At 37.7% G+C, this 22,917-nt stretch overlaps 3 protein-coding genes across 5 annotated transcripts; all 3 read left to right on the top strand.

Moving 5' to 3' along the window:
- Positions 1 to 687: 687 nt before the first annotated feature.
- ppardb (peroxisome proliferator-activated receptor delta b) lies at positions 688 to 13,822 on the top strand. Its single transcript, XM_055167408.2, has 8 exons — positions 688 to 1,365; positions 5,123 to 5,563; positions 8,862 to 9,013; positions 9,274 to 9,412; positions 9,606 to 9,805; positions 9,974 to 10,177; positions 11,774 to 12,017; positions 12,220 to 13,822. Exons 2-8 carry the CDS (start codon positions 5,182 to 5,184, stop codon positions 12,465 to 12,467), a joined length of 1,569 nt encoding a protein of 522 aa, XP_055023383.1. The 5' UTR covers positions 688 to 1,365; positions 5,123 to 5,181; the 3' UTR covers positions 12,468 to 13,822.
- Positions 13,823 to 14,511: 689 nt separating this feature from the next.
- mkrn4 (makorin, ring finger protein, 4) lies at positions 14,512 to 18,189 on the top strand. Of its 2 annotated transcripts, none has more exons than XM_055167412.2 (8): positions 14,512 to 14,667; positions 15,516 to 15,647; positions 15,734 to 16,014; positions 16,083 to 16,177; positions 16,304 to 16,545; positions 17,003 to 17,113; positions 17,189 to 17,306; positions 17,424 to 18,189. In XM_055167412.2, exons 1-8 carry the CDS (start codon positions 14,612 to 14,614, stop codon positions 17,547 to 17,549), a joined length of 1,161 nt encoding a protein of 386 aa, XP_055023387.2. In that variant the 5' UTR covers positions 14,512 to 14,611; the 3' UTR covers positions 17,550 to 18,189. The 2 variants fall into 2 exon arrangements, with proteins under 2 accessions (XP_055023387.2, XP_055023386.2); XM_055167411.2 differs by lacking the exon at positions 14,512 to 14,667 and adding an exon at positions 14,876 to 15,022.
- Positions 18,190 to 18,656: 467 nt separating this feature from the next.
- On the top strand, positions 18,657 to 22,554 carry fance (FA complementation group E). Of its 2 annotated transcripts, XM_055167410.2 has the most exons (11): positions 18,658 to 19,073; positions 19,152 to 19,189; positions 19,580 to 19,716; positions 20,379 to 20,423; positions 20,500 to 20,556; positions 20,643 to 20,786; positions 20,942 to 21,065; positions 21,774 to 21,849; positions 21,962 to 22,028; positions 22,120 to 22,245; positions 22,396 to 22,554. In XM_055167410.2, the coding sequence occupies exons 1-11, from the start codon at positions 18,880 to 18,882 to the stop codon at positions 22,495 to 22,497; spliced, it is 1,110 nt and encodes a 369-aa protein (XP_055023385.2). In that variant the 5' UTR covers positions 18,658 to 18,879; the 3' UTR covers positions 22,498 to 22,554. The 2 variants fall into 2 exon arrangements, with proteins under 2 accessions (XP_055023384.2, XP_055023385.2); XM_055167409.2 differs by having other exon boundaries at positions 18,657 to 19,073; positions 19,152 to 19,716.
- Positions 22,555 to 22,917: the final 363 nt, after the last annotated feature.

Here is a 22,917-nt window from a genome sequence, read left to right as displayed (position 1 = left end):
AATTTTAAATAATTTATAAAATGTGGCAGGTTTGGTTTACAAAGGGCCCAGTTTGTTTTGTGTATATGATACTTTCCTAATACTATAAATAGCTGTATAATATATTGTTCATTGCTTTCCAAATAATCTCTCTAAAAATAAAATAAAACCACATCAATTTCTACCACACGACCCAATTTTCTACTAATATAATTTTCTACATCTTTCCAAAAAAAAAAAATCTTGAGTAGATACAATGATAAAACATATGCAAAATTGTTTATTTTTCCTTTTTCCTATTTAACAGGATAAATTCTATGAAGAACTTTGTAAGACACCTTAATTTTGTTATTGACACAAACTTGTTCAGTATTTCCCATGCTTTATCCCAGTATATAATTTAGACAAATTCGCTAATATTCTAGCCTCTTTGTAATACGTAACATTCACGCCATGATTTACGTGTGCTGCAACCACACAAACGCCTTTAAAACCTAGAAATAAAAGGGAGTGTTCGACTTCCAAATCAATCGATGTATGACATCAAAGTGCCGCGAGAGCGATTCTACAACCGTCCGTTCGAATCGCTCTCGCGTTACTTTGATGTCATAGCCTGACCAGTCTTCCCAGCGCAGAAATCACACTGAACTGTAAACGAAGCAGCCATTGGATAGATGCATGTCATGTGATCAGATCACACGTCAAACCGTCTGGGAATTTTGTTGAGCTCTTCTTGACGAATCTTACTAATGTATTAAATTTCTACGCAGATTAATTTACTTACATGGGTCTTGCTCGTTTTATATTTCTTGAGGCTGCTGCTGTCAAACGAATTCTATAAATTAACTTTTATATCCAGTCAATGACTTTGAGCCGAGGCGCGACCCCTACCGGCAAGATTTGAATACACTAGTAGGTTTTCTAGTTTGTTTATTTCTGTCATCCCTGACAACCGAGTAATCAAAGTGAATGGAGTTACTAGACCAGATTGAGCAAAAGTTGATCTTGGAATAACAGCGCGTTGGTCATCGCCTGCTTTCTCTTCAATCTGGACTTTTAGAACAAAGTGGATATAACAGACATTTCAGAAGGAGGGACCTGTATTTCAAATATGAGACATATAAAACAGTAACTGTTTTGTCAAGGAGAAATTTTACAACGTGGACAGAAAACGAAAAAAACATGTTAGCATTATGCTAGCTGGTGCTAACCTCAGACTAGCATTTGTGGAATGAGAGACATGGGGACACAGCGATGACAAATTTAATAAAAAGCGACAGACTATGAACTCATCTAAGTTTGAAATCAACGTAGCTCCATACACGAAGATTTTATTTATATCTGATCGACAGCTTGGAAACTTCGAAACAAGCCCGTGAACCTAAGGTGAACTAGAGCAGCTAGTTGGCCAAAAATCTGCAGTTTTGCTTTAATAATGTTCCATGTTTGCTTAAGTCATGCCGTAACTTAGTTGTCCGTAGCACAGTAAATGTATGCTGTAGTCTGTTCAGTAGGTACTGTTACCATTTTAAGCTAATGTTTTTGTTAGCTATATTTGGTAGGGTCTGTCAGGCTTATATGTGCCCCTCAGTCTAACTTTGTTTTTTGTACTTTGATTATTTGTCATTATTTCATCATCAAGGCCTGTCACAATTTGTGTTTTCTGTCGTTTCATAGTACCGATATGTTAAAACATTTACAAACTTTGCTTATTTAACTAACTATTTTGTAGCTAACTATTAACAAACTGTTAGATCTGAGATTACAAAATGTAATGGTCAGCATATTGTTCATTTAACTTTTTGCTCAAACATGGCTGACTAGCCAACTAGAGGCAATACATTCAGCTGCCAGGACATCAAACTGCTTCAAACAGACTGTAATATAATAAACACAGGCATAAAAATAAATTTTGTAAATATATTTTATTATTTGCTGTGGTATAGTGTAGCAGTACATTTAAGTATTCTATAGCATTTGTATATAATGTAGTATACATAATTATTAAGGTTCAAAAATACTATCTAGGAATACTATCTAGGAATCATTCACTTAAGTACATATACTACAGTGTTTGGCATGTGGGAGTGTCTGTGTTAAAAGATTGAGAAAAAGGATTCGCATAACAAAAACAGTTATAGATATTTGCTTGTTTAAAAGTTTATAATATCGCTAAGAATATATATCTTTTTTATTTGAATGGCTCCATGTATTACATTTGACCTTGTACCCAAAAATCTTTAACACCGTTTAACTTCCCATACGCTTCCTGAGCTCTACGTTTTAACCTTGAAAAACAGTTGTCTTGCACAAGTTTAGCTTTTCAATCATTTATTTAAAGTCGCCTTTGTTTTCTTTCGGTCTTTAACCATTAAAAAGCCAACGAAGCAGCTAAGAGGTCTATACACTGGTATGTGTGTCTGTCATGACCTACGCACATTGACTCATTCAGTTCCTCTGTGCGGGTTGCCTCTTGCATGCAACCTCTGTACAATGTAGATAACCTGAGAACCAGCACGACTGGTTGCTGACAAGTCTCAACAGTAGCTCAAAGCATTTGTTATCGGTTCACATACAGCCTATACATATAGGGTAGCTTAAGTCTATTCCCCAAGTGAGCAACTGACATTTCTTATTGAATTGCATTGTCTGTTATGTGGGCAAGGCGTATCCTAATCCTCTTGTCAGAATCCGAGGATTACAAACTCTGGTAGTGGTCTTCATCCTCCATAAGACCAAAGACTCGCATCTGTTATCGATGGCTCCCACATTGAGACATCAAGGACGTGACCTCATTCAGCAATTAAGTACCTCTTGTGTATCATCTTGCTTAATGGGTGGTGACAGTACTGGACTGGTGCACAGATTACCCTTGTATTGTTGTGATTGCTTTTTTGCTCATTTAGTTTAACTTTAATACATTGAATAAACACTACGGCTGTAACAATTAATGCACGTTTTCTAAATGAATAAATTTGAATGAATTACGGTGAAATGCCGCCACATCCAAAAGCCAGAGGGGGCTCTCGTGCAGAAACTCCCAATTGTGCCACAGAAGTAGTAGCATTACAAAAGCTATTCTAGGAAATGTCTAGAAAAATATTTATATTGCTGTTCTTCAGATTGTTTCAGGTATTTTCATGATAACAAAGAATATTTTGAATGATTTTGTTTAACGAGTGTTGCTGTTTTAAATGCACGTTATAAACGACTCCGACTCATAATGATTTTAGATTGACAAGGACTTCTTTCTGACCAAAATGCCATAGTACACGCACAAGCTGCGCATGAAACACAGAATCGCAGCCTTGCGATTCAGAATCGATTTTAGACAGGTCTTTTTAATGGGACACACGATTTATCGTTACAGCCCTAATAAACACCAAGTTGACCAGAAATATACACTTTTCACCAATTAAAACACAGTCTATACGCTTTTGGGAGGACAGGTTATGGTTAAATTGTTTGCTTATGCAAATAAGAAATTAAGTATGCTCTCTTCTTTTCTTTTCTTTTTTATTGCAATAACCTATCATATATTTTAAAGGGGAAATACCATGAAAATCTGACTTTTTCCATGTTTAAGTGCTATAATTTGGTCCCCAGTGCTTTTGTCAACCTAGAAAATGTGAAAAAGATCAACCCAGTGACTCAGTTTTGGTGGGCCATTTTCCGCAGGCATGTGAAAAGATATGTAGTTGAGGTTTGGCTCCCCTGGTGATGTCGGAAGGGGGTAATACCGCCCCGTGGTCGGCACTGTCCAGCCGGGACGCTGCCATTTAGCGCAGAGAACAACTCATTTGCATGTTGAATCACGCACCCAAAACGGCACATTTTTGCACACACCTACAGAGTGGTAATTTTAACATGTTCAATGCGATTTTCAAGTCATTATAGTGTCCCCTGTTTGTCTATAGCTGGGGACTATAGCAATAGCATCACCCTCATTCTTTGGAATAGGAGTTTTGCCAGAAATGTGCAGTGAGGTCAGACGTAAGCTTTCCAATCAGCTTGCATTTTGTGTGTGTTTTCCAGCACAAAAAACCTGGTATTTGATTTTTCTTTTCATCATACCCTGTTTTAATAAAGGTGTTTGTGACATCTCACATGAAGCTTTGACCTGCATGTTAAAGTGGCCATGGCACAAGACTTTTTTAAGATGACAAATAAATCTTTGGTGTCCCCAGAGCACATACGTGAAGTTTTAGCTCAAAACACAATATAAATAATTTATTATAGCATGTTTAAATTGCCACTTTGTAGGTGTGTGCAAAAATGTGCCGTTTTGAGTGTGTTTTAGGTTGATAGAAGCACTGGGGACCCAATCATAGCACTTAAACATGGAAAAAGTCAGAATATTATGCCATGGCCCTTTAAAATACCCCACTTTAGTAATAAAAATATTTATTGTATACTGCCATTCATCCAAAAATTGCTGAGATATTTTGGTCAATATAACCCAGCCTGAAATTTGACCTCAGATTTGAATTCATATGACCTGCAAATAATGTACATTTCCAATTGTGGGGTGTTAAAACATAATATTGTATCTAAAGGTTTTAGTTACACCAATCTCAGTATTCTTTTTATTTTATATAGTTTAAAACACTTCTTTTGGTCACATGATCAGGAATAATGATATTTGATTGTAAGATTGTAAGAGTTTTGTAAGAATTAGTTAAACTCTGCTCTGGTGTGTATTCCTGCACAGAAGCTTTCTTTTCAGGTTTATCTTATCATTCAAAGTAAACAACCTAGCAGAGTCTCATAATGGCTTTATCACCTTACAGACTGTGTAGACTAAATATACCACAGGCCAGCAGTTACTGACGGCACGGTTTGCGTCTCACTGACTCGAAAAGATATAGGTCATGTATGTAATGGAAAGTGCTGAATGAATGAACAGAACTGAGAAAGAGCTATAAATGCGCAAGCTAAGATGAAAGTTGGTTTACCACTTTACTGAGAGATTGTCTGTCATGGAATTTATTTGTTAATAAATTAATCATTCTTTAAATATTGGATTCAACACAGTATCATCTAGATTATGAAGATGGTCATATTGTGATACACTAATGACACACAATTGTGTATTTGATGTACTATGAGACAAAAGTGACTCTTTCGTGTCTTGTGTTCTCAGAAGAGTGAAAATGTCACGTGATGGATAGTCATGAGATTTAGCGGCCAGACAGGAGAACCATGGAACAGGTTGAGCAACCTACCTCAGAAATAAAATGTGACAGCCCTGTGGAACTAGCAGAGGCCCGGGGGAACGTGGAATTGATGGGAATTATGGAAGTCCAGCCGTCTCCGCAGCCAGACTTGAACTCTGCCCAGATTCTTGAAGACACAACATGGATTGCTGCCCAGGAGGGCGAGTCTGTGTCTTCGGACTGTGTGATGTCAGACCTCCAGGAGCCGGGCTCAGCGTCGGGTGAGGAGGTGGAGGGCAGCGAGGCTTCTGACACCACGGGAATGGGGGTTTCACCCAGCAGGATTAATCTTAAGAACGGAAGTGGAACGGAACATGAGAGTCCTCAGCCGAATTGCAAAGTTTCTGAAACCGCTCAAACCTTTCAAGGTAAAAGTTGCTTTAGTTTTCAAGTCTGGTTCTAGTTTGAATAATGGCACTTAATGTAAGTTTTAGTCAGTTTTTCCCATAGACTTTGTACACAACATGCTATCCCAGTAGTTTTACTTCTCATATTCACTGGAAGAAAAAAAATGATGAGAATGTTGAAGATCTTGATGAAGAAGTTTATTGTGGTAGCAGTGACAAATCACATGAAGTTCTTTGGGTTCAGCAAAGTCTGATTGAACATCATAAACCTTTTATACTGTTTTAGTTTACCATTCCTAATATAAATGAAGTTAAAGGTGCTTAAGTTTAAGAAAGTATCTCTCGATAGAAATGCAATATAATATTCATAACTATATTATCAGTGGTGTATAAAGACATTAGACGGTAATGTTTTCTTTTGGTTTATGTTAGTCAGTATGAATTAATTTTGACATATAAGTCGCACCTGACTATAAGTCGCAGGACCAGCCAAACTATGAAAAAAGTGTGACTTATAGTCCGGAAAATACGGTAAACATACCATGACAGCCCATCATTTTTTTAAAGTCGTTAACTTTTATAAACATAACAGCGTGAAATGGCTAAAGAGGAACTTGCTACATTAAAGCTATAAGCATTCATGTAGGCTAAAGCTATGCATCACCTCTTATGTTTGATGGTAGTTTGCATTTGCTGAATTTTATTTTTTCTTCAAGTACGCTACTGTTAAAGCAACACTATGTAGTTTCCATGTAGAAATGACTTACAGCTCCCCCATGTGGTTGAAAAGTGCAACAGTGCCTGGTATCAGACACTCTTCTGCAGGCAGGGGGAGGGGCGGGGCTGTGTGCTCTACCCTCCACCGCCACTTTAAGAGTGTGCTTGTAGCAGCTAGGAGGCTGCTCAGGTTGCAGAAACAGACCAATTTGTCCAGTTTAAAGTTGTTCTATCACTGAAATAATTTTAGAGACATTATTTAAAGGTAAAAAAAAACTACATAGTGTTGCTTTAAGTACTGTTTACTTGAATGCTTCAGTTTTAAATCATTAAGACCTTTCTGTTTGGTTAATAATATCAACATTAACCTATTGATAATATGTTGTAGGGGGAGCTAGAACAACATAAGACTTTCACAAATACATTTTTGAAGGATACAAAATAGGGATGCACGATATGTCGGCCGACATATCGTTATCGGCCGATAACTGCTTATTTTTAATATTATCGGTTATCGGTCTGATAGCAAAATTAGGCCGACAAATGAAAGCCGATAAATGATGGATTATTTTGGTTTGTTGAACCACTTCACTTGCTCATTGCTGGCCATGTGGAGTTTTAATTGGTGCTTTCTGTGACATAGCACGAAGATGACACCTGTTGCTGGCTTAGGGAGAGTATGCTAGTCTAGCGCAAAGACAAGATGTCAGCAGTCTGCGAGTTTTTCATTGTGAAAATAATATGAATATTTATCGGCCTATAGATATCGGTTATCGCCCCCAAATACAAAGAGTTATCGGTTATCGGCATCGGCCAAAATTTCCATATCGGTGCATCCCTAATACAAAATATTGTCTGTTATCGTTACCGGCAAAATGATCCGGATATGAATATTTGCCAATATCGCACACCCATAGGCCGCGTACATGCGCTAAAGTTAAGCTATTATGAGATGTTTAAGTTATTTCACACTTTTATGTGCATGCCCATTGTGCGTGAATGGTCATGTTTCAAGTGTTTATGGTTGTGTACAGTGTGGACGAAGATATTTTTGAAATGCCAGTATTGACAAGGATCGTTTTCATTCTAAAATGCGTTTTTAAAACGTAAATGCTCTAATGTAAACAGGACCTCAGACGACGACAAGTTTGTCCTTCGGCAGCTACCATAGCTTCTAGGGCTGGGCAAAAAAAATAGATTTTTCGATTAATCATTTTTTTTATGTGGTCGATTCATAAAGGCCATGAATCGATTTTTTTTTCATATGTATTTCCGCAAACATTAAACATATGATTAATGTTAATCTAATTACTAGTCTTCTCCACTAGACTGTTCTGACTTTTTTCAGCATACATTTTCCATCTTGCATCAAAATTTTATTGTATTTAATATAATTGTATGCATTTGAAAATTAGAGATTGGTTCTGTTTTACCCAAGTGTACCCAAAATGTACCCAAGTGTACCTAAAATACAAGAGTTTAATTTACAGGTTTGTGGCTCTTAATTTCTTTTTTTATTACCCTTGTAAACTTATGTTCACTGTTCTTTTTTATAAATATAGTATTTGTATTAAATTTATATTCAATCAAGTAATTGCGTATCGAAATTAAGGTTGGTTGCAATTCGCATTCTCACCACTAGATTCTGCTAAAACACATTAGTGCCTTTAAACACATACTTGTGAAATGTAATACAATAGAATTCCTCACATTCTATTGTCACATAGTTGATGTTGTTGTGACCACCCAAATCGTACAGTGACATCATTATCTAGACGGCATTAGGGCTGCACGATAAATCACATGCGATTGTCACGCGCATCATGTCAGTAAAGCCGGTTTCTTGATTAGTAGTAAATCGCCATCAGCGATGACGAGATGCGCGTGACAATCCCGTGCGATTAATCGTGCAGCCCTAATGGGTATTATTGATTGCTAAACATGATTACACATTCCTTCAGAGATGGTTACTGATGTCTCACTGCCATTCACATACAAATACCACTTATCTTCAGGTGCTATTATCTGCATATTTGCTATGATGCGCTTGTTGTAACCCCTAACTTGGATGTTGGGTGGAATCTGTTTAGAGGCAATCTGTAATTTCTTATATCACATATAGTACTCTCACATAAACGCAACCGGGCTTTATCCAATAAAGGCCACTCACTAATCACATAATCTCACTCCTGCACCTTACAAAGTGTATAATAGTCCCATCAAACTTATTTTTAAAAATAAATAAATAATATAGCCACTTTAGGCTACAGAAAACTTTGTATACTTGAATATCATATCATATATACTGTTTAATTACATTACCACATTAAGGACAAAACAATTTGCAGTTAAAATTTAAATGTAATTATTTGACATTTATGCATTTGGTAGACGTTTTCATCCAAAGCAAATTACAAGTTATACATTTTTTATTACTATGTGTGCTCTCTGGGTTTGAACCCATGACCTTTTGTGCTGCAATACCACTGAGCTCTACAGGAGTGTGACATACATTTTAAAATAAACCTCAACTTGGTCATTAGAATGAATGCACCCATTTATATACTTAATTTGCAATGGTCTTCATCTGTATCTTTTACAGATCCATTACAGGTCCCCACGCTCTCACTGTCCGACCAGTTACGGCTAGGCCGGGACGACACCAATAATTTAGGTCTAAATGTTGAATGCCGCATATGTGGAGATAAAGCCTCAGGATTTCACTATGGAGTTCATGCTTGTGAAGGCTGCAAGGTAATTGTGCATGACTGCAAACAGATGAACAACAACTGACTTTTGTCTGTTGTGCATATTCGGGTTTGCTGGAATATCTTTGAAGAGAGGATATTATTCAGTGGCTAAGGCTAATGGATTTTTGCAAAACATAAGAAATTGCTTACACCTTCATGTTTATTTTTCTTCCCCTAAGTTACGTCCTAATGCTTAAAGTTGTCGTTCTGTGATTCAAGAGCATGCCGTTAGTCATTCAGTAAGGAAGTGTCATCTTTTTTAAGGGATTTTTCAGACGCACCATTCGTATGAAGCTGGAGTACGAGCGCTGTGAACGTGCCTGCAAAGTCCAGAAAAAGAACCGGAACAAATGCCAGTACTGTCGCTTCCAGAAGTGCCTGGCATTGGGCATGTCTCACGACGGTGAGTATCCCACATGCATGCAACGAATAAAAAAAGCATTTCAGTATTGTACAGCTTTCATTGCTCCTAATTAAAAGCAATGTTAACTACAAATTAATAGTCACAGTTTCTCAGAGTCTATAAACTGCTTGCTTTTTGTATGTATGCTGGGTATTACAAAGTAAAATGAGCTTTTTTATTTTTTTTCTTTCAGCGATCAGGTATGGACGCATGCCTGAAGCAGAGAAAAAGAAGCTGGTGGCGGGTTTGCTCGCAGGGGAGAAACAGCAGAGCTCTGGAGGGGCTGACCTAAAAACCCTGGCCAAGCATGTCAACACAGCCTACCTGAAGAACCTCAACATGACCAAGAAGAAAGCACGGAGCATCCTAACGGGCAAGACTAGCTGCACAGCGGTATGAACAATGCTTCTATTGAAATGCTTCAGCCTATTATTGGTTTGTCGTGGCTTTACATTGGAAAATCGTTTTTTTTATATATATAAGTCCTTTTTTTCTGTACAAAAAACATTGATCTGCTTCGATTTCAGTCCCGAATCAATCGTACTCCCTTTATATCTTCAGCCTTTCGTAATCCATGATATGGACTCGCTGTGGCAGGCAGAAAATGGGCTGGTCTGGAATCAGCTTAATGGAGCCCCACCAAATAAAGAGATTGGGGTCCATGTTTTCTACCGCTGCCAGTGCACGACAGTGGAAACTGTACGGGAGCTCACGGAGTTTGCCAAAAACATCCCTGGCTTTGTGGATCTCTACCTTAATGATCAGGTCAGAACAATCCCAGGATATTGTAACTCCTCCCAAATTATCTGATCCGTGCTAGTCTTAAATAACCAATAAATATTTGATGTTATAAAATATGTGACCCTGTACTTCAAAACCAGTCAAAGGTCGCACGTGTATATTTGGAGCAATAGCCAACAATACATGTATGAGTCAAAAATATTGATTTTTTTTGCCAAAGAATTATTATGATATAAAGTAAAGATCCTGTTCCATGAAAATATTTTTATTTCATACCGTATATAAATAAACATTTATTTATCATTAGTAATGTGTATTGGTAAGGACTTCATTTGGACAACTTTAAAAGCTATTTTTTTCAGATGTCAAATTTTCAAATATTGTCCTATCCTAGTCTATTTATTCAGCTTTCAGACACTTATAACTGGTTTTTAGATCCAGGGTCACATATATGATATTTATTATTTACGATACAGACTTAAATGAAAACAGCACAATTTTTCAATATTTTACTTTGTTCTAAACTAGACTTAGACGAATTAATACATAAATATCTTGGTTCAATGTGTGCTCTTGGTCTGTGTGCGGTGTGTCGTGGGTGTGTTGGCGTTTGGCCTCGCCCCATTCATTCCTTGGGATCCAAACAAGGATGAATTTAGAAGCAACCAAACACTTCCATGTTTTCCCTATTTAAAGACTGTTACATGAGTAGTTACACGAGTAAGTATGTGGCACAAAGCAAAACGTGGTGATTTTTAAGCGGATAAAAAATGAGAACTATATTGTATGGCGAAAGAGCACTTGGTTGGCAGCACTTTGACCTCGGGTGCAGTAATATTGACGGTAGTTTGAGCGAGAGGAGGAGTAGTCAGGACTGATGATGTTGCTGCGTGCCGAGGTCGCAGTGCTGCAGGCTGGGTGCTCTTCCGCCATACAATATAGTTCTCATTTTTTTATCTGCTTAAAAATCGGCACTTTTATTTTGTGCCACCATACTTACTCGTGTATATACTCACGTAACAGTCTTTAAATAGGGAAAACGTGGAAGTGTTTGGTTGCTTCTAAATTCATCCCTGTTTGGATCCTAAAGGGGATCGCACACCGGCCGCGCCGTGTCGTTCTAAAAAAATCGAACACTTTGTTTTCTATGAGTATACGCACACCGGCGCCGCCAGGTGGCGCCTGTCCGCGCCGCCCAGCTGTGACTCAGGAAGTTGGTCAAATCCCTGTAGCGCCACTCACATAGTTTAACATTAAATAACATCATATTTGTCCCAAATCATAATGATTAACATTGGCTGCTAACGTATATTTTACATTTTGAAGTAGATGCTTTCTGACGAAGCTCGCGCTATTTAATGTGCACCTCCGGTTTACAATACCTCCGAGTTGTCCTAGACGCGACGCGGCGCGGCCGGTGTGCGATCCCCTTAAGGAATGAATGGGGCTTGGCTAAATGCTAACACATTCACAACGCGCTGTACAAAGATTAAGTGCACGCATTGTATAAAGATAGGCATGTATTAATTTGTCTAAGCTGAGGTAAGAACAAAGTAAAGTATTGAAAAACTTTGGTGTTTACCTTTAACTACATAATTAATCTTTCACTATGCCTTTTAGGTAACGCTATTGAAATACGGAGTCCATGAGGCCATATTTTCAATGCTCCCATCTCTTATGAATAAGGACGGGCTGCTGGTAGCCAATGGGAAGGGCTTTGTTACGAGAGAGTTTTTGCGTAGTCTGCGCAAACCTTTCAGTGAGATCATGGAGCCCAAATTTGAGTTTGCGGTCAAATTTAATGCTCTGGAGCTGGATGACAGTGACCTGGCTCTATTTGTGGCGGCCATCATACTGTGTGGAGGTGAGGGGATGCTTGTTTGATAGACTTTTGTATATTCTTTGCTGTCAACACAGGAATCTGAATTAAAAACTTAAAACATTAAAGGGATTAGAATCTTTGACTGAATATTTCTTTGGCATAAATGACACTTTTATATTGGATACACGATAGCTATATGTGAATTGCAAGTCCTCAAAAAGAGCATTGTCTGTCCTTGTTCTAGATCGTCCTGGGTTAATGAACGTAAAGCAGGTGGAGCAGATCCAGGATGGCATCTTGCAAGCTCTCGACCAGCATCTTCAGGTGCACCACCCTGATTCTGCTCATCTCTTTCCCAAATTGCTCCAGAAGATGGCTGACCTCAGACAGCTGGTCACAGAGAACGCCCAGCTGGTTCAGATGATCAAAAAGACTGAATCTGAAACCTCCCTCCATCCACTTTTACAAGAAATTTACAAGGACATGTACTGAACTCAAGGACTGGAGATTGGACTCCCAAATTCCCTCCTGTGTGGAGAGAATGCACACGATTAATGGTACTTCTGGTGCCATGGGATTTTTAGAAATGCATTTTGTAAAGAACTTTTACAAATTTTGAGTTGGAATACTGAATTTCTCTAATTGTGAAGAGTGATTTTTAAAAAAAATAAACTCAAGTATGTTCTTATATACAGGACATTTAACAGATATTATCTTTGCTACTACTTCATTGGCTTGATGAGGGCTAACACCTTTAGAAGTTGTCTTGTCCATCATGATTTTGGTTTGCAAGTATATGTTATACGTTTTTTTTTTTTTTGGACGACAGAGAGCGTGGTCTCAAAAACAAGCTTTTGTCATGCCATTTACTGTGTGTGTTTTGTGTTTGTAGGGCTTTCATTCTTGTGATTCTTCTCCCTCTTGATTATATTTTTTGATTAAGCACTTTTACATAAGTAAAAGGTATAGTCCACATAAAACTGTACAGCAGTCAGTTATTTTGGAATGATGTTACATTATTTTATTGTTTTCAGTGTCGGCTGCTACAAATATATTTGAATTGAAACTGAAAACAAATCTTTCAATGTTTATTAATTCACATAGTTATCATATAGACTAACTCTTCCTTTGACCTGAGCCTACCCCACAACAGTGGAAAACGTCATCTTTTATTTTGTGGTTTGGAAGGAAAATTGAATCATTTCTTCTGATGTGTTCTGATTCGTATGTGCTGATCTCTTCACTGGTACCAAGACGGTACCTGTATTACAGCATACTATCTGGTATCAGTGTGTAGGTCATACTTACCAAACTGAGACCTCAGTTACATTTCATTGTCTCCTTGAAATGCAAATGTATTAAGTTAGGTCTTCCATTAATATGTTATAGTTTTTTTCTGCTGAATAGTTTTTAAGGGCAAGAAAAAAGGCATGTTGAACATGTTGATTGAATATGTTCTATGAATATTATCTGAATGATTGAAAACCTGCAAGCTATGGTTTCATTCAAACATTAAGGTCAAACTGATAATATAGTATACATATACATTTAAATTCATACTGTAAATGAGTGGCCTTAATAGAAAAGTGGTGCATCAATGACTGAGGGTCATGTCATAAATATGTACATTGAACATTTTTTTTAAGTACTTAAATTTACCGTAATTTTTTTTTGGAATCAGAGTGATTTTTGGTTTACAGGTCTTGTCATAAAACAATCATGAATAATTTAAAATATTCAAGTCATATTAAATTTTGACTGAATTAAATTTATTTGTATTAAAATGTGGAACAACACATCTACCATTTCACATGCAGAAATAAATCTGTAAGTCAGATGTTTAAGAATTTATTTTGTGTCAATTTCTATGTAGCTCACATATTACTGTACTGATGATGATGATGATGATGATGATGACAATGACCATGTCACCCTGAACATGTTTCTAATAACTGCATTTCTTCTAAGATCCATGTCAGAAATGTCCTGTTTTATTCAAGTTTATCTCTACAGTGTTTTTCACAATTTTACAAACAGCTTTACAGTAAAAGCTTATTAGTTAAGACAGTAGAGGCAAAAAGAAAACAACAATATAAGTAGGCTACACTGTATTATTGTAGTTTTCTCATGTATTAGTAATGCAATGCATTAGCGATATTAACCATGAAAACAATTCTCTGTAGGTTTGCATATGAATTCATAAGGTTTTGGGGGATTTTTCTGCAGCTCCTTTTTACATTAATTTAAAAAAAATAGTATTAGTCAAAAACTCTAGTACTCTATTTTGTTTTAAATTGTTTAATGATTCACCAAATACCAGTTAAAAATATCAGAACGGTGCCATATTGCACCATCTGACTTTTGATTTTTAAATAGTGTCCTCAAGTGAAATGTTTCCAGTCAAAACATACGGCGCTGCGCAGACGGATTGTCTTGTGACATCAAAGTACCGCGAGAGCGGTTCGAAAGCACAGCTCTCGCGGTGCTTTGATCGGTCTGCGCAGCCCCGCATGAACTCGAACCCACCTATTACATTTTGGGATGTCCACAAGGCCAAATGGGAGGGCCCCGCCCAACAATTATAAAAGTGTGCGGGTCATTAGTCATTCATCAGGCAAAGAGGGGCAAGCAGCAAGATGGAGAGGGACGCGCAATCTTCCAAAGTCGCAGGAGACAACAGTGCAGTTTGTAGGTATGTGCATCAGCTGTTAACATTTGTTTATAAGTGTGCAGATGAGTGATCTAAATTGTTGCTCCAAGCAAGCATTTTCTTTCGAAAACATTGTAAAGAAATTAATGTCTGCTTGTTTATACAACAAAATATTCCTGAAGTCACTATTTATTCTATGGGGAATACTCGAGCGCTCTGGTTGGTCAGCGCGCGCGCTGTGTGACGTGGGTCTCCACTTCGCGAGCTTCAACTCTTCTATCAGTTTACTTACCCCGCATTAAACACAGTTTTTAAAGGGTATTTAAATGGATCGGTACACCATACCGTTCAGACCGCAGAGAAAAGGCTATTTTAATGGGGAAAGAGAACTCTGCAGGTATTTTCGTGCTTTTGGATGTCGAAAAGCGTTTGTTTTGTTACTTCGATCATCTGTTTGAAAGAGTGACTTTTCCTGCTTTAACGTTTCTCGGAGCAGATGTTTACATCCGGTTACTGTAACGAGTAGTTTTGTTTTAGTTTCAGCGTGGATCGCTTTTTTCACAACTAAAACAAACCGATTGGCTTTAAATATACATTCGGATCGCGAGTTTGCAGACAAAAAGTGCGAGATGTTTCTGTTAAAGGATAAAAGTTGCACGGTTTCCGTATGTTGCTGTAGTCAATAACAACGCGAAAGGGTCGCTGTTTGTTGCTGTTGGTTTTGTAGTGAAGTTAAGGGTTTGAGAAACGTAACTTCAAAAATGTGTTAAATTCCTTGTACTTTTCCTGCAGTTAACCATCAATGTTTTTTCCTTACAAAAATCAAAACCTAAAAAGCTATTTTGTTCTAACCATGGTTTAACTATAATATAACTATTACTGTTTTTCAGGCAATTCATCAACGGATTTTGCCGTTATGGCCAAAGCTGTTATTTTCTGCATGAGTATCCTGCACTACCATCGTTTCAGGTTCAATGCCGGTACTTTCAAAAAGGTGGATGTTGGTTTGGTGATCGTTGCAGGTGATGATCCAGCTGGTTGTTTAAGGTATGGAGTAATGGGTGATCAAAATCGTGTTTTAAATGCACTTCTCCATTTCAAATCGCAGGTACCTCCATGGTCCCCCAACAGATGCGGGGCCCTCAGGGAGCAGCAGACGAGGTTCGGCACCCGCGGTGTTCCCTTCTGCGTTGGCTGGTCGGGCTTTTGCTGACCGCCGGGGATCCGAACCCTCTCTTCTACCAGCTCAGGGGGCGTATAGTATGAATCGTAGAGGGTCTGAGCCCCTGGTTACCAGCATGAGCATGTTACAGCAGAATTTTGAACGACTAACCACAGGCATTGCCGAGGAGGAAGAGATTGTGGAAGAGATGCCTTCCCAGCAGCAGGGTATTCATTTTTTTTCTTTTATTCTTTATCTCAAAGTCTGTGACTTTATTTACCAGTTCTTTCCACAGAAGCGTTACACCGGCTGCAAAGTAGGGCTACAGACTCCAATTCGTCACACAGTTACAGCTCAGCAAGATCTGTGCCTAATGCAACACCTGCTGAGGTTTGTAAAGTTACAGTATCTGAATCTCAAACTCAAGTCTGTGTCCATAAAGTTGCAAATGTTTCAGTAGCCGCTTGACATTGCTTAGACTTGAACGGGTTTTAATCCAATGTTACTGGATTTCAGGTGAGCGGCTTGCCGCAGAGACCAGATCAAGGTGGTGCTGCCGTCTCCGCAGGGCAGCACCAATCTGAGACTACTGACCAAAGCAAAGATGTGCCATGTGGAATCTGCATGGACAAGATTTCGGAGAAAACATCCGCTCAGGAGCGGCGCTACGGCATCCTTCCCAACTGTAATCATGCCTTCTGTATCAGCTGCATTGTTACCTGGCGAAAGACTAAAGACTTCCAGGAGGATGTCATCAAGTGAGTATTTCAAATACGGGCCGTTTCTCAATGTCAAGGATACTTCCTTGGCAGGACTAGTCCTTACAAGTCACTTCCTTCAGATGCTAGGCAAGGCTCCTCTTAAGCATTCGGAGAACACGTAAATGGAACAGGCTAACAAGTGCGCGTCAATTGAAAGGTGTGCTTCCGGCGTTGCGCGCATAGGATTGTGGGTGATTTCAGCGCGCGAAGAGCGCATGCATCCTTTCCTGTATATGGGACATTTCTTGAACGAAGGACTCAGTCCTTGACTGAAATTCCGAGGATCCTCGACATTGGAACAGTCATTCGACAGACGTCGATGACATGGCATCCTTGAAATTCTGGTTCCGAGGATCCTTTCTTGACATTGAGAAACAGCCATAGGTTCTCCATTTTCCTTGTTTACAGCTTACACCATTTAATGTGAAATTACTTTTTTTTTTTTTATGAACAGGGGCTGTCCACAGTGTAGAGTGAAATCCTCCTTTTACATTCCCAGCAAGCACTGGGTCTGTGATGGGGAGGAAAAGGCATCACTGATCGCCTCTTTCAAAGAAAGGAGCAGGTCAGAATGCTTTTATTTGGGTTAAGTCATATATAGTTATTTTGTCTTCTAAAGTAATGCTTCCCCTTTTTTTAGTAAGTTAAAGTGCACTTTCTTCATGCGTCATGGGTGCTGCCCCTTCAAAACTGAGTGTATATACAGTCATGATGTGCCCACATCTCATACGTTCCATCGCAGGCGTTCTACACCAAGGGTAACTTTTTGCTATGCATTGTCTTCAAAATCCCAGATTTGCAAGATGTTGCGCATTAATGTTGCATTTCCCATCATCTAGTGTTTTATGACTAGTTTTCATTAATTGTGTTTGCAGAACACTGCTGAGATGGAGGATTTAGACATTGATAGCATCCAACTCTGGAGCTACATTTTCGCCTTAACTCTGTTGGATGACGATGACGATGTGGATGACCTCCTCCTGGATTTTTTTGATGATTGAGGACCATCTTGAACCATATGTATATCTTTGCTCATAAACCTTGAGTGGGCTTGGCTTCTTCTGCACTGAAATGTACGTCTCTTAGGGTTGGCTTACTTTTAGCATCCCATTTCTTGTTTGGCTAATTGTATAGCCTTGTAAATTTACGGTGTGAGTGACTTTGTGTGTTTGTGTGTACTATGGTCTTTTGCCTTATTTTGTGCAAGGGAGTGGGGAAAAAAGATTACATGCTCTGATCTCTGTAGCTTAAGGTTTAGGTAAGGGAGAGGTCTAGGGCAAAAAAGTGTTAAGATCTTAAAATTGAATGCATGGTTATTTGTTTAGGCTTTTTTTCTCTTGTTGATCCTTTAATACTTCTATGCTGCTCCCTGATTGTTGCACCCTCTTGTCTGATACCTTTATATGAAATTGGCTTTTAATATTTTTGTATACTTTCTAGTTTATAGTATTGTGCCAGTATTCTGCCAAACACTAAATGTGCAACCTGTCAGCAGGCTTATGATAAACTGTTCCCTTTAGCAGTGTTAACAGGTTTAAAACTTGATTCTACTAGGACTTGATGTCACATTTTATGACTTTTAGTATGTTTGTATTCACTCAAAGAAAAGTGAAAATAAAAAATGTTCCACTGTTTGCCTCACTTGATCCTCTATGTCCTTTTATTGTGTAGTGTGCTGTATGTCTCTGTCCCTAAAGGCAGAAATGAATAAAAATGTATATTTATGAATAAAGCGTAGTTCTACATTTTATCAGTTTGTAAATTTCTAAAGGAAAAAAATTGTCTAAATATTTACTATAGAAAGTTGTGACTTCTGTATTTACTACACTGTTAACGCACACTATAGTGTTTTGTGTTCACTATAGTGATGACTTGATTTTAATTGAAACTAGAAAATGCTATAGTATAATTTAATGTTTATCATGTTAACCTTCGAAATGAGTATCTAGGAATTTTACTTTAGTAATAAATGCTAAATTATACTGCCGTATTTTAAATTAGATTATGTGAATACTTATGAGAACTAATTTCAAACCCCCAACCTGTAGGTGTCAGTAATGTACAAATGTTAGTTCAACGCCTCGTTATCTTCCCTACACGAAGAATTGATTGAAACTTTAGGCACTTTTTTTTCTCATTACTTCACATTACGTGCTGTACATCGTTTGCTAATTTAATGGCTATTTTATAGCTCATTTAATTGCTATTTTATCTTTTCAGTGTGTGAAATTATTCAATGTGTGATATTTCTGATATCTGAGAACTCTTTAATTTTGACATGACTGAACACGGAGGCATCAGCTGTGTTTTGGTCTGTAAGCTTTAAATGTAATGGATCTGAAATCTCTGTTGCACCGTCTTGATGGACGCTCGCGGTTGCTGGTTCACGCGCTGCATTCAGGACCAAACAATGCGCAGACAGTTTATAATAAACAGCGCGCATCTGATCCAGATTTCTCTCTCGCACCTTTTTTAGAGACGTTATGCCAGCAGGAAGCTCGTGTGCATGAGGATGCTCTCGTTTCGTAAGTTAAACAATACAGGTTCGCTTTATTTTTGTACATCAGTAACATTCAACAAGTAATCGCTCTGTTGTTTGACAGGAAACCGTTGGTGTGTCTCTTTTCTGAAGTCTTCAAGCGTAATCTCCTCTGCTTTCTGCATCTCATTCACACTAAATTACCAAAACAGAGTATCCTCCATCTGCTCCAATCTCTAAGCCAGGATCACAGTGAAAATCAGTGGTCATATGTTTTAATCAAACAGCTTTATAGAGATATCGAGGGCACTGGGAAAGAAACGCTTCTCACTCCAAAATGCACAGAGAAGCTAAAGGATCTCTGTGAGAGGTTTAGAGATAACAATATGAAGGGTAGATGGGCATCTTGTTTGCAGGGGATTGGAAAAGAGCAGGCTGATGATCAAACAGTTCAGTCTCAGAAAAAACGAAAAAGTGACAACATTGATCTTGATGTTGAAGATGAGGAAGATGTTCATCAAAGTAAAAGGGTAAGGATTGATTTCTGTACAGACAAAGAAGAAGAGAAGTTGACCGGGGAACAGGAGCAATCTCAAATGAGTACATCACACTGTGTGGACCACGGTGCTGCCTCCAAACCGCAGACTCATCTGTTAGGGTCCACAAAAGTCCTGCCAGATCACATAAAGGTAAGGCGAATGTTAGACACTTAAAGGCGGAGTGCACAATGTTTGAATGCCAATGCTGATATTTGAAATCACCTAAACATACACGCCCCTACCCCAATAGAATCTGGACCTTCTTTTGATGGACCCGCCCCACACATATGCAACCCCGGCAAGGATGTCGGTTAGTAGACAAGCCGCTTACTGCTGATTGGCTACAAGTGTGTTTTGGTAGTCGGCCCGACTTCCTTTTCCAAAGTGTTTTTTGAACATTGTGCACGCCACCTTTAAAATGCATGCAAAGTTACTTAAAATGCATGCATTGTATATTCTTTATTAATATATATGTTTACTGGAATCAAATACATAACATTTGCCGTGCTAATGCAGTGCTCTATCATCTGAGCTACATGAAAACCCAGTTAAATTTCTTATTGCTAACATATTTAGTTAATAGTTAAATTTAATGAATAGATATGCATTACAGTTTTTATCTAATTAAAATTCTGCCACAGTCTATTGAAAGTTTGCAGACTTTTCCACAGATGGACTGTTACAATCCATCTCATCATGTGTAAAATCTCATGTCATGTTGTTGTTGTTCAATATAAAAACTGGTAAATGTGTTTGTTTGTGTCCAAATTTATTTTGAAGAGATTTCTAATGCATTGAAATTCACTTTATAGGCTGCTGTTCCTGTGATTAAAGAAATGCTAGATACAGAGTCAGGGGTAAGAGATGTTTGATTTTATTATAATGCAAATGTTACTCTTTTTTCTGAGCATCTTATTTATATTTTATTTGCAGTGGGATAAGAGCTCTGTGTCTGCTTTGAAAGTATTGCACGAATGTGACCCAGATGAGGTTTGTTTACATCAGCACACCCTTAAATTCACTATTAAAATTCCATAAACATTTACATCAGTATTCATCTTTTATATTGTATACAGGTGGATGTACTGTGTTCAATGTTGAGTTTGTCTGAAGCACCGGAACAGAGTTTACCTCAGTTTTGTAGCTGTTTGCTTGAACTGTCCCCAGACCTCAGTCACAGCACTGCTTCTGCTGTCATCACAAACCTTCTACTAAACAAGGTCAGTATGTTTACAATTGCTACAGGTTTTATAAACAATATAAAAAAACTTTTTTTTTAAAGTGACATTTGATTTTGGGTATAGTGCATCAAGCATTGCATATAAAATGTGTGTTTACTACAATAAAATGCCACTTATTTACTTCTGTTTCTTAGATTCTGTCTCTTGAGGAACCAGCCTCACGCTGTTTGGTCACAGGTGTGATGTCACTTTGCACTCGATACCCCAGACCAACCTGTCAGGCTCTTATAGAGCCAGTCTTACGAAAGGAACAGACAGGTATTAGCCCTTTTTAATTTTAAAGGGATAGTTGAGCCAAAAATTAAATTACTGTCATTTACTCACCCTGATGTTATACCCTATATGCATTACTTTATTCTGTAGAACTCAAAAGATTTTTTTATAAATGATAGTAAGCACAAAGTTGGCGGTACCCATTAAAGGCAGGGTGCATGATTTTTGAAAAACATTTTGGAAAAGGTAGTCGGGCCGAGTACCAAAACACACTTGCAGCCAATCAACAGTAAGGGGCGTGTCTACAAACAGACATCATTGCCTGGGTTGCATGTGTGTGTGTGTGTGTGTGTGTGTGTGTGTGGGGGGGGGGGGGGTTATCAAAAGAAGCTCCAGATTTTATTGGGGTAGATGCGTGTTTGTTTAGGTGATTTCAAAAGTCAGCATTGAGAGATCATGCACCCCGCCTTTAACTTCCATAGTATTTGTTTTTCCTGCTGTGGAAGTCTTTGGGTACTGTTAGCTCTGTGCTTACCATCATTTATCAAATACCTCCTCTTGTGTTCAATAGACTAAAGAAATGCATACAGGTTTAAAACAACATGAGGGTGAGTAAACAATGACAGAAATGTTATTTTTGAGTGAACTATCCCTTTAAAGTTTTTTATATCATGTATTTTATTCATATTTACATTATTTTTTACATGGCATACCTAAAATCAGTGCTTTTTTATCAAACATTATTTTTTCTAGGAAGTTGCCAGGCGGAGTTACTCTGTAAACTGGTAGAAGATTGCCTTGAGCCACATCATAGACTTCATGTATTTCGGTTAGTCAGAATGTCACAAATTTAGCTTTTATAAGTAAAAGCAATACACCACAGTTGGGTAATTTTGGTTGGCACACAGTACTGATGACAAAAATGTACCTCCAAATTGTAGGACCATACTTGAAGTGTCATGGGATGAGGGTGTATTGTTAGTCATCCATGCATTGCTGGATTCAAAGGTATCTAACATATCTATATATAAATGTATACATATATAAATAAAAAGTTCTAATTGATGCTAAACATTTATAATACCTACTGTGTTTAAAGCTTGAGTTAAATGAGGAGGATTTCTCTCTCTTCATTGACCAACTCTGCAGCCAGTCTCCACATTTCAGCAAATCAATGAAATTTGCCAAGATTATGCTGAGTGTTTTGACCAAATATCAGTCATATGTGAGTTTGTTCAGTTAAAAAATTCAGTATTTTATAGAAACTGCACGATGATATTTGATATTTTCTTTCAATGAGTTATTTTCACAGTGTTGTATACAAGGTTGGTTCTGAAAACCGGTGGAAAAACTATTGATAATCTTTTTTTGGCAGGTCAATGCTGCATGCCACCGCACACTTTCCAGTTGTCTGCCTTTAAATGAGACTTTTCTCAAGAAGTCCCTGCTGGCTGCATTAAAACGGATTTCTCTTTGAAGGATATTATGACAATTTTTTTTGTTCAACTGTGCATTAATAAATGGTTTGGGTTAATATGATTGTATTATTTTGTAAATACATTTAACAACTCTTTATTCTGATTTTTTTATAGTATTAATATATTATAAATTAATAAAAAAATAGTAAATATTGCAAGTACACTGTCTCAATTGTGTTTTTAAATGCCTTACACTAAACTTCTTTTATTGCCAACATGTTGTGTAAATTAATGCTCTGTCATGTGTACATAACTATGGATTAAAGCCTCTACTGAATGTAAATCTAATGTCTGAAAATAAATTCTTAAAGATTTGTTTTAAAGTTATTTGAAATGTTTATTAATGATAATTTTTTTCTAGGTTTTTTATTACTTTAACTTTACAAACAATCAAGGCATATGTTTACAACAATGAAAAT

The sequence above is a fragment of the Misgurnus anguillicaudatus genome, chromosome 5, assembly GCF_027580225.2.
Source record: "Misgurnus anguillicaudatus chromosome 5, ASM2758022v2, whole genome shotgun sequence".
Lineage (NCBI taxonomy): Eukaryota > Metazoa > Chordata > Actinopteri > Cypriniformes > Cobitidae > Misgurnus > Misgurnus anguillicaudatus.
This window is presented reverse-complemented; position numbering and strand designations above follow the sequence as displayed.